Below are 12499 nucleotides of genomic sequence, written 5' to 3'. Positions count from 1 at the left end.
TATATATATATATATATATATATACACATAAAATGTATATTATTATAGCAGTCCTTTATCCTTAGTAATCATGTTTCCTTTTAAGTAAAGGTTACACCTATAGCAATAAGAACCATTCAAAGTCATCATGGGATCATAGTACCATATGAACTTACTAGGATATTGGCCCTGAGGCCCTTACAAGCCTAGCCAAGAATTTAACCCATGTTCCAACAAGTCAGGAACTGATGCCCCTGTCCAGCAGGGATGCAGGCAGAATCTCACTGGTGTATTTTCTGTTCCCCATCCAGTTATCCAGGTTGCACTTAAAAAGGGTTAATGAAGTACTCTGCTTGACGTGGAGATGGAGTCTATTCCATAGAAGGGGGGGGTCTCTGGGACACAAATCTGTCCTACCAACAAGTCCTATTGATGTCATAGACCAGGTTGAGGTTGTGTGTGTGAGTTACTCGAGTAGAGCTTGACTTGTGGATGTGCAGCAGTCCAATCAAGGGGGGTGGGGCTGAGATTGCTTTGCATGTCAGACAGAGGTCACCTCTGAGGAGTCTGTATAAGACAGAGCAGAGGGACAGGGCTTTTAGCCCCTCTGTGTAGGGTAAATGTTTGAGACACTGGATTCTCCTGGTGAGGAACCCCTGTGGTCTCTCCAGCTGCTGCATGGACTTTGTGAGTTACATGCTGAAAGGGGCATTGTACTCAATAATAGGTCTTATAAGGGAAGAATACAAGGATGTTATGACCTCCCTGTCTCTGGATGAGATACCCTTACTAATGAGGTGGGCCATGTAGAAAGCTTTCCATACAACAGAGGCAATATGGTGGTTAAAAGTTAGCTGGCTATCAACCTGGGTGCCCAAGTCCCTCACGACTGATTGTGTGCTTAGGACCTTGTTATTAATGTGATAATTTGTGGGGACATCACTCTTCCCAAAGGGAATGATGATGCATTTTTGGCATCCAGTTTGAGGCCATGTTTCTGGCACCAGTCATTTGTTTGGGTGAGACCCTCTTGGAGGATGTCCACATTACTAGGGGGAATTGATGACAGTGCCCGACTTGCAGTCATCTGCAGACTTGGTCGGTCACAGCCCACTGTTTTTTGTCTCCACCTCAGAAAAGTATAGCCCAAACAACAGAGGCTCCAAGACCAATCCCTGGGGTACACTTCTTGTTACGGGTCTACTGCTTGAGGGGGCTTCCCCATTTTGACTAGGTGGGTTCTATCAGTGAACCAGTTTGCTACCCATCTGGTAACATATGGATTGTGTCTAGTATAGAGAGTTTATCTATTATACCTGAGTGGGAAATAGTATCGAAGTCTTTGTCCAGGTCAAGGTTGGCAATATATATCGTCTTCCCCTTGTCCATGGCTTTGGTGACTGTCTCAAAGAAGTCAAACAAATTTAACAGTAATGACCTCCCTTTGATGAAACCAAATTGAGTGGGATTGAGTGTTTGGAGGTTGCCAATGTCCTTGTTAATGAGGTCTATGATAATCCTTTCCATGGCCTTGAAGATCAGGCTAGTTAGGCTGATGGGTCTATACATACCTGGATCGGTCGATGCTCCTCCTTTGTGCAAAGGGATGACAGTGGCTGTCCTCCACTTAGCTGGGATGAAGCCAGTGCACAGGCTTTGCTTGAACAGGGTGCCTAATGGTGCTGCAGGTTTCTGCCTGAGTTCATGTAGGATGCAGCCTGGGGTGTTATCGGCTTCCATGGAGTCTGCATTTTTTGCCTTTGAGAGAACAGTGATGACTTGCTCCCTAGAAATAAGGAGAGGGGGCAGGTGCTGAGGATGTCCTAATTTACTGATAGGGGGACAGAGGGGTGAAGTTTTCACTGAACCTGTCTGCCAGCAGGTAGGCTATATCTACAGCATTTGTGTATGTGTTGTCGTTGACCACCAGTTCTGAGCAGATCTGAGTGCTTCCTTTGAGTTTGCAGACATATGTGAAGAAGGGCTTATAATTGTCTTTAGAAGATGTTGCCAGTTTGGACTCAAAGTTTTCTATGAAGGATTACACAAGTGCTTTTATTTGCTTGCTTAGGCTAAGGAAAGATTGCTTCCAGTTAGGCACCTGCTCCTTCTTGGTCCTGGACAGCAATTTGTTTTTCCTTTTATTGTATAGTTTATTTATAGCAGATGTCCACCAGACAGGTTTACCCTTCCTGGAGGAGGAGGATTCTGTCCTTTTGGGTATTCCTGATTCAATGAAGCTATATAAATTCTAGTATAGTACCTTGGTGTAGGTTTGGACATATATGCCAGTTCCTATGGAGGGGGAGGGGGCTGTGAAACTGTTTATACAAACCTTCAGGAACTTGTAATCAGCTTTGGAGAAGTTTTTTTGTTTGTCCCTATCTGGGGCAGGGCCGGGGGAGACAATGACTTTGAAAGTGACTGCTTTGTGGTCAGATCTTACCAGGGAGGATGACACTGGAGGGATACTGCAGTGATTGCTCGTGTTGGTTAATACCAAGTCCAAGATATTATCAACTCTTGTGGAGGTGTCGAACAGCTGGTCCAAGGCATTTGCATTGATGAAATCAAGGAATCTCGGGGCATTTGTGTTTTAGCATGAGTAGTTCTTCCAATCTATGGATTCTTATGAGTTGGATTATGCTAATTAACAATAGAGTGAAAACAAGGGATTAAGCTCCATGACACATGGGAATGAAACCCTGCCTATGACTAAGATGGCCTAAGTGCATGTAGCAGCTCAAGAAATGGAGGAGGGGGTGCTGGCCATCCTTGCAGGAAAGAATGAGAGGTTGTTCCATTTACTGGCTGCATTTTTCAGCCAGCAAGCAGAGGCAAAAGCTTGAAAGTAACAGTGATGCAGTACAGCGGGAAGAAATAAAATCCAGTGCTGCCAAGGATCAGAGACCGTGTGTGTGTGTGTGTGTGTGTGTGTGTGTGTGTGTGTGTGTGTGTGTGTGTGTGTGTGTGCATGTGCGTGTGTGTGTGCATGTGTGCGTGTGTGCGCGCACGTGTGTGTGTGTGTGTATGTATGTGTGCATGTGTGCGTGTGCGCGCACGTGTATGTGTGTGTGTGTGTGTGTGTGTGTGTGTGTGTGTGTTTGTATGTACATGTGTGTATGTGTACACACATGACTTGGAAGGGCATTTTAGGCCTCACAGTGACCCACATGTACCACCTTTTATCAGTTTTAGGTCATAACAGAAAGACATCTTCTTTGCAAGAGCACAAGAAACTTCCACAGCTGCCTTAATTATAGTCACCTTCTGACATTAATGATTAGGACACCACAGTGGCACTGGAATGGATGGGACCAAGACCAATATATAATTGGCAGGGAAAACGCATCTAGGTGAAACATGAGGTGAAGTAAAAATGGACATCACTTAGACAGTAAGGACCTCACAGTCGAGTGATCAGCAGAGACCACATTACTAAAGCAGCCAAGGAACATAGACAAAAATTACTGTCAGTCCAGAAAGTAAAAAAATATAATGTTGATCTCTTCCTCTAAACACAGTGAAAACAATCTGCCCTATATCTGTCTTTTAGTAAAGACTTTAGTAGAGAGAATATTGGAGAATGTTTTACTGTGTAACCAGTTTAGCAAGGAGGCATTTCCTTCTCATGTTTTGCTATACATAGTCAAGGATGCAAGCTGACAGTCGATTTGGATTTTAGGGAAATTTTATTTAAGTTATTTTGGCTGAGACAGCATACACAGAAATTGTGTGTTAGCTAGATTTTACTATTTATACTAGAAGTGACCTAGTCCAATGTGTGTAGATTAAATGAATCACATTGTAGGAGTTCTGTATAGATAAGACTAAGAATATATGTCTGGATTTCAGTTATTCTCAGTGAATTTGATATTCCTTTCCTGGCTTACAGAGTTGGTGTTTATAGACTGTCTTTATACACAGGGCTGAAAATCCTCTGTTAGTTCCCTTTACTTTGTAATTACTATGGGATTGTTGTCTCAAATCTGAAATTCAATATACAAGCAAAGTATCTTTAAGAAGTTTCACTCACAAGCAAGGTATCATCAGTTTTATAAAAGTATCCTTGAACTTAGTATCCATTCAAAATGGGTTCTTTTGGCCCAATGGACTATCCTGGTTAAACAACTGCAAATAAATAAATAAATAAATAAACTTGTAGTTAAGGAACTATATTTATAATGTTTCTGTAGTTGATCTCAGTATCATCTCACTTGTTATTTCAGCAAAAAAAAAAAAAAAAAAAAAAAACTCCGGTAGACAGAACCCTGTTAGAAAACTTGGGAAAGCTTCTTTGTTGGTGTTGGTGGAAATTCAAGTGAAATTCGTAGAAAAAACATACAAGTAGATGACAGTACAACTTAAAACAACACATTTTAGTCATAAACAGTTCTGCAGGAAGACTTTTCTAGCAAGAACTTTCTAGCAAGCTGTCCTTTACACAAACGTAGCAACATTAAATGCTAGAACATGAGCATTTTAGGGTCCAGTATAAAAAAATTGGTTGTATGATAGATTGTTTAAGCAATAGTTGGACTACTGTACACATACATATGAAGGCGAAGCCTAATGTAGCTTTAATAAACGTTAGCAAGTAATCAAGATGTAGCACGATTATCTATAAAAAAATAGGAACCGCTGTGGGGCATCTGTGGGTTCTGTGGTTTCATGGCAGATTTGAACAGCAGCAGCAGCATTAGTTTACTATCAAGGCAGGTGGACTTAAGGCTATGTTTGGTAACCATGGATATTTTAGTCTGAACAAAGCAGAAACTGGAGTATTGATACAGTATTAGAAAGAACAGCTATGGCCACTAAATCATGACAGACTCATAACAAGGGAGAGAATCAAAACTCTGCTGCTAACAATGTGCTTGGTGTGGCATTTGTAGAGACTGGATATTAGATATAAAAATTTTAAGTAAGATTCTGTTTTTTTTTTTCACATGAGATAAAGAAAAAATGATTAGTTGTATCAAAATCCATTGTAAAGACTCTCCAGAAAAGATACCGAATAATGATTTGTATAGACAATCACTGCAAAACACTGCAAAAGAACTACCCCCTGTCCCTGTATGAACAGTGTAACAACAGCAGTTGTTCGTTGATACAAATCGTTCTCATACTAAAGCTATCAAAAGGTACTGACACTCTGAGTAACAGATTAAAATGGTATACATACCATGAAGTATTTAGAATTACAAAACAGAACACTGCTAGTCTTCACTTTTGGTAGATCATAAATATTATGTCCCTACTGAGGGTAAGTACTGAAACAGGAAGTAAATATGATCTTTCATTAATCGTAATGTGATCTTTCATTAATCTTGTAGTTTTGTAATGAAAAATATGGCTTAATTATGTTATCTGATATTTCATTCACAGAACATGCTATTACATGCTATGTTTTAAAAAGAATAAAAGACAAAGCATATTAAATGCCCTTTTCTCTTATCTTGACATTTATTGACTGCCTTTAGACACTGGTAGCTCCTATCCCAGTTTCTTGGACCATAATTGCTGAAACTACTAATATTGTTTTTCAAAGTTATTATTGCAGGGTGAGCTAAACCTTCCATGGACTATTATGTGGAATTTTACTCCCACATAAAATGTTCTTAGTATACTTCCTTTATGGTCACTGATCCTTGTAGAGTGGGGCAAAAAATAAATTAGATTCACAGTCCTGGAACACAAAGTTTTGAGATTACGGTTTGGGTGCCCAATTTTAATACACATTTTTTTTCTAAAGCTGATGAGAATCCAAATATTAATTGTGATGCTTTTCATTGTGAAATGTATAGCAGTATTCTCCTTAAAGAAACAGTATAAGTAACTTACAAAATATGTGGTACATCAGTTTTGGTTTTAACATTTTTATCCTTGCTGCATTGCATTATTTCACATCATTTACTATGGCTGTATTTCTTAAGTTTATTTTAAATACAGGATGTGCAGTCTCTTGACTAAACTAGATTTTATTTTTCAGGTTTGGATTCATACTTCATAAATCAGAACCATCTCTACAAAAGATTGACCTTGAAACCATGTCATATATCAAGACCATAAGCCTGATGGACTATAACTGTATTCCCAAAACGTTGGCATATACTCACGTTGGAGGTTATTACTTTATTGAGTGCCAGCCAGATACAACAGGAGCCATATCACCACAGCTAATGGTAGACAGTGTAACAGACTCCATTATCGGATACAATGGTAACATAAGTGGAAGCCCATACATTTCTCCAGATGGGCATTACCTGGTCAGCATCGATGATGAGAGTGGTCTTATGAGGGTGCAATTTATTACAATCAGGGGAGACATACAGCCAGCCTTTGACATACATACTAACCTCCATATTTCTGATGTAGCTTTTCAGCCATCATTCACTGAGGCCCACCAGTATAACGTTTATGCCAGCTCCAGTATGCAGACTGACGCACTTTGTGTTGACTTGTCTTCTGGTAAAGTTAGAATGATCAAAAGTCTTAAAGAACCAGTAAAACCTGAGGTCTGGCATTGGAATAGTAAGAACCGCATTATAGTTGACAGTGGCCTTTTTGGTCAATATCTGATGACCCCCTCCAAGGAGTCCTTGTTTATTTTAGATGGACGGCTTAATATGTTAAATTGTGAGATAACTGAAGTGGAGAGAGGTAATGTAGTAATCTGGGTTGGAGAGGTCTAACTGAAAAGATTAGGAAACCACTAGGTGAATAGTTGAAATTGACCCATTGTTATATTGATACTGTTTTCCTCTTTCGGTATTCTAAACCAGCAGTCAATGATAACTCTTTCAGGTTCTTTAAAACAAGTAGAGACTGGTTTTAAACATAGTCACATTTCAATATTTGCTGCCGTTACAAAATGTTAAACGATTGACAAAACGTGCATAGGGATGGTGATGTATCCAATCCAGGATACTTTCAATGATATGCTAGAAGCAGTTCTGTAGCTATTACATAATCTAGCTTAAGCATTTAAAGTTGCATTGGCTGCAGAGGATTTCAAGTTGTATGTTATAATGCATTTGATCTATAGATTTTATACTCAATTAGGGTGAAGGGTTTGCTTCTAGTAAGGGGAAAATCAGAGCACTTGCCAGGCTTTTAAATTTGTGAAGTTGTACATCAAAGTCTCATATGCTAATTAATCTTTCTGTGCCTTGAAGGAAAACCCACAGGGAGGCAAAATAATTTCTGTAATTTTCCTTTTACAGCTGTGAATTACTCGTAGTGGGAGAAAAAAAAATGTAAACGCATTTCCATTGTTCATGATCTGTGCTAATGGTACACAGTCTGCAAAAGGCAAGATAAGAAAGGAAAACAAAAGCAGAAATAATTTACTGTACTCAGTTTTCACTTATTCTTAATATGTGTTTTCTTACAGATATCTTAAGAGTCTGGGTTGTATCTGTTTATATGCATTTATTCTACAAGCTGCAAAGATTGTTACTTTAGGTAAAATTGTAATGACTTTTCATTATTTAATAATTGCTTAGCAAAAATTCAAGAACAAAGAAAGAAAATGATTTCATAAATCTGCTGCTGGCAATATGTATCTATAAAACAAGTGTAACTGGCATTTATTTAGAAAACACACTTGGAACAACATCAAATTAACAAAACACCAGTACATCAAGAAGAAATAAATCTGTGAGTGACTGGGAATGGAAAACAAATCTATATGACAGGTGATAATGCAGCATGTTTTATTTTGTGGTTAAATCACGTGAATACATGCAGCTTGGGATCTTTTTCAATTTGCATTTCATCATGCCACTTTTAAAATCTGTTAAAAGCTTTGTTGTGACTATTAATCAGCTGTGTTGATATTAATCAATGCATTGATCTTACTGTTAAGCCTTTTCTGGGGCAGAATCAGCTGATAGTGTGGTAGCAAGTTTCAATTATCTTAAACTGTGATGCACACAAAGGGCAGACATTTGTTGGAAACAGACACATTTGAATAGACAAAAATGCCTAATTTTAATTGACAAAAACACCTGTTTTACATGTAAAGGTGCAGTAACACCTCATTTCATGCATGCATGGTGTTTAATGAAACAAAAATTTCATTTAGTATTGTTTAGCACAGCAAGACCTGTAAATAATTATTACCTGCCAACCTATCACTGCTATAAATGACAGCAAGAGGCCAGGAGTTGAGCAATAGAAAGGTGTAAAGCATTTTAGCCTCTAATCTATTTTTCATGTAATGGTGACACAGTTGATTGTTTTGACACAAAGGACAAAATTTGTTATACGTAAAGAAAAAGAAATTGTGGAACTTTGATAGCATAACAGAGACAAGAAAGAAACTTTCAATTATATGTATAAAAATGCAGGACAGAAGAAGCAGCAATATTTCAAACATACACTGAATGCTAGAATTAGGAGCTCTAACATCAATGGCCAGTTACACTTCAGGAAAATAAAAAATGATCCTGTTGTCAGGAAAATGCACTTGTATGCCAAAATGGGTCAGTGTAAGGGGACATGAAAATATATTGGAATCCACTGATTTAGCAAACTTAAACTTATAAAAAAGATATAGAACACTAAACAAAACTAGGTGTTACATGTTCCTACTGATAACTTTTTTTGCAGCTTGTTTTTGTCAATACCTTGACTGTAAAAATAATTTTTGAAGAGAAGGTATATTGAAGCTATTGCATTTGTCTAAACTATTGTAACATTTTATCATAAAAAATAAGTAAAACTCATCCCCAAGATCACACAGACATAGCAAATGAATGTGTTTGCTCATATTTCTCATATTTACTTACAAATGACAAGGTGCAGTAACAGAAGGCACCATATCAGGGTTTGCAGAGAAACAAAGAATGGACAGTCTATGCAGTTTGTGTTGTGTTTCTGTAATGTCAGGTCTTTGATGTACTTTCATATTTCCAGACTTTTCCTGATCATTGTTTAATGGCCCACTGAATATAAATTACACTTTCTCAGCAAATTCATTACTGACATTTTTTTCTGTTAACAGGAGCTCACAAAGTCATATGATGGCTTCATTTTGTTAATGGAAATTTGGATAAATATTTTTATAAACATTTCTGCCATTTGGCATACATTTCGCCTAAGCTGCAGCTCTGATGCCTAGGAATATAACTTTTATAGCTTTGTAATATCTTTATATAGAATTGCCTTAGGCTGAGTGAGAGAGAACTTGTTTCAGTAGCATATAGTAAACTCATGTGGCAAGTAGATATCAAAAGCAAAAACAATCTAGCAGCAAATCAAAATGAGTTATGCAGTTTTCCTTTATGGCATTGTTTTCCATGAATGAAAAGTACATTATGGACGTGTCTGATAGGAAACCACTGGCTTTGTGTTCCTACTTATTTGTCTGGTGTAACCTTTTCCATGTATATGTCTGGTATGTAGAACATGATTGACAGTTAAAGAAAATAAAAGCCCCGACATTTTAAAATGTGCTGCTGTTTTTATTTATGTTTTATTTGTTTATCCTTACAGTATACTATTTATTCTGACTGATAAACTACAGACTGCAAATTGGACATCAGTACAAGAAGAACATGTATTAACTTTTCATGCAATAGAAGCAAAATAAACGTACACCACAGTGTAGTAGAAATGCATGCTGTGATAATCTGAACACTATTATTTATTTATTTATTTATTTAATGGTAACTTAATTTGATTATTCAAACCCTAAGTTTAGTCCTGAGCCGGTTTCCTAAGTAATGTAAAAGAGAGTACTGACAGCAAATGTAAAGGAAAAGATTTTATTAGTCACATTCTGCAATCAGTAAATAATTCAGCATTTCCAATCATGTTGCTTAACTATTATCACTTAAACATGAGTACAGACGAAATAATGATCCCAGATAGCAACTCAACCGCAGACATCATTTTAATCTCAGACCTATTTGAATTTGATGAATCAAACTATTTCAAGATGAAAAATATATGCTTTTCAATAGGATCATATAGTAAGCAAATTGTCTATCCACTTACTAAAGAGCTTGCGTAGATAATTATTTCAGGCCATTAAGAAGAGATGTTTCTTTGAAACGTTCTCTAATATCTTGTAGCATTTTTTAAGTCATGATTGTATAATAATTTTCTGTTTGTCAACCCTTGTTGGGTTCAGTTATTTGAACAGAAATAAGCAATGCAAATGAATTGTTGGTACCCCAAAAATATGTAAAAGACAATTCTTGCATTCTGTGAATATTGTACTCCTGACAGTAATTTATGATCATTCTGTCTTTACGCACTCGCGTGCACACACACACACACACACACACACACACACACACACACACACACACACACACACGTGCATGCATGCGCGTGCACACACCTGCTTGTATAGTCATACTTTACTGAGTCTACACATCTAATTGTTGAACCAAAGTTCAATGACTGTTGTTCAAATACAAGTGACACCTTAAAAGAGTCATTGGCTTAGGTTCGTGGACATGCAGTCCAGGAGATTATTGGGGGATTTAGGCCAATTTCTCCAAAGCACAGTTTGTGTAAGTGACTTGTATAAGGTCACACAATGGGCAAATGATGGCTGAGGTAATCAAACCCTTTACTACAGGAAACAGTCTGTTAACAGCTCTTAGCTTTAATCCTGTCTGCTAATTGCAAGACATTATCCTCTGCACTAACTGACAGAATTAATTGTGTGAAATATATATTAACATCAAAACTTTTTCTCCTTCTCTCTCTCTCTCTCTCTAAAACCTAATTTTCACACAAACGTTCACTGAATGCAAAGTCAAGACTCAAGATGCAAAGAAAATCCCCACTTCACCCCCTTCTCTTTCTTTCTGTTTCTCTCTCTTTCTCTGTCAGTAAGAAGATAGGATGCTCTGGGAGAAGAATAAATGTTTGCTCTTGCTATTGTATTGTGGTGAGCAATTTGATACGTATCATGTTTAAGACAACTATCTCCAAAAAGGGTCCACAAGTTAATCATAGTGTTAAATGGAGCAAGAACAATGATATACAGCAAGACAGTGATATCCAGGAAATAAGATGTAGTGAAATGACCACACCTGGAAGACTGTGCCTCAGAGCTGACAGAGCAAAATGACAACTTGTGTGGCATCATTGCATGTAGTTACTAATCTTGAAGTCATTCACAAATTCGTTAAGGACATCATTAAAAGCAAATGTGCCACTCAGTTGTCTTCAGTTTGACTTCTAGTAATGACAGAATAGAGACACCAGCTGTTTTAGTAAGCTTATGTAGCTATTAGTATACTCTGGGGTCTATAGGCATGGAACACTGAAATGTTTGATAAGCAAAGAATGGCGATTAGATTTGGCAATGAAACTGACTTGTTAATAATAATGTCAGTAGTGAGATTTTAATACATTGTTAATGAAGAGGAGTAATCCCAAAGTTATGCTGATGTACTTAGCCTTCCCAGTGGAGTCAAACTAATTTTTCACTGTTGCATTACTGTTCAAATGAACGCATGCATTGACCCAGTCCAAACGATGGGTTGTCAGCAAATGTAGAACATAGCACTGCATGTTGACATTTGTAGTTTTCATCAATCAACATAATGCCTTGGGTATCAATCCCAGAACAAAGTAAAAATGAGGGCTGCATTGTGTGCATTATTATTTCACCTTTTATAAGAATATGATCCTTATTGCCTTCCAATTCAGAATAGAAAATAATTTTCAGCGGCAGTTAGATTCACAAATCTCTGCTCCTTTTTATAAGTGTTTTATCAAATTTTCCACCTGTGTAGTACTTATCAGTAAAAACCAGAAGAAAAATCTAGCAAAGCAAGACTTTCCACTGTGCGATTTCTTAAACTTCTTGTATTAAAGGCAGCATGGGATATATGCAAATGACCCTTTAAGGACATCAGATGCTTCAGGTGTATGGCAGTTCTGAATGGCTATGACTTTTTTTCTTTTTAAGACTATGTATGTTTAAATTCAGGCCAATAAAGCCAAACCCAACTAGCTGTGGACATGCATTTTTCAGCCTTCTTATGACATCATCAACACAGCATAATTGGAATGTTTGGCTAACATTTAGAAACGCAGGGTTGTTGTACTCAGCTGACATCCATAACCATTAGAGTGTCTGCAAAATATCCCTGTGTTGATGATGCCATAAGAAGGCTGAAACATGCATGTCCACAGCTAGTGAGGTTTGGCTTTATTGGCCTGAACTTGTCTATACATAGATTTAAAAAGAAAAAAAGTCATGGGCATTCAGAATTGCCATGCAGCTGAAACAGCTGATGTCATTAAAGCATTATTTGCATATTTGCTTTCTTAAATTGCTCTTGTTTAGATTAATTAGGACAGGAGAAGCATACAGTAGGTTAGAGAGAAGATGGGTAAGAGCTGGGGTAACTTTACTGTTGCTGGTTAGGAAGTTTTTACATCTGTAAAAAGTACCTAGTTTTTTTGTGACTTTGGTTATTGCATGAGCTATGTGTTTGTCAAATTTCATATTATTGTCAACAATGACCCCTAGTAATTTGGTTTG

The 12499-nt window shown here is 37.4% G+C and overlaps 1 protein-coding gene across 2 annotated transcripts in view; it reads left to right on the top strand.

Annotated features, from left to right (window-relative positions):
* Positions 1 to 9436, top strand: part of FSTL5 (follistatin like 5) — a 3739468-nt gene extending 3730032 nt beyond the window's left edge. For both annotated transcript variants that reach the window (XM_044062069.1, XM_044062068.1), the window contains one exon: positions 5972 to 9436. In XM_044062069.1, coding sequence (XP_043918004.1) covers positions 5972 to 6674 — 703 coding nt within the window. In that variant the 3' untranslated portion in view covers positions 6675 to 9436. The remainder of the gene's footprint in view (positions 1 to 5971) is intronic.
* The last annotated feature ends 3063 nt before the right edge of the window (positions 9437 to 12499 follow it).

Source organism: Protopterus annectens, chromosome 2.part1, assembly GCF_019279795.1.
Source record: "Protopterus annectens isolate FY-2018-M chromosome 2.part1, PAN1.0, whole genome shotgun sequence".
Lineage (NCBI taxonomy): Eukaryota > Metazoa > Chordata > Ceratodontiformes > Protopteridae > Protopterus > Protopterus annectens.
This window is presented reverse-complemented; position numbering and strand designations above follow the sequence as displayed.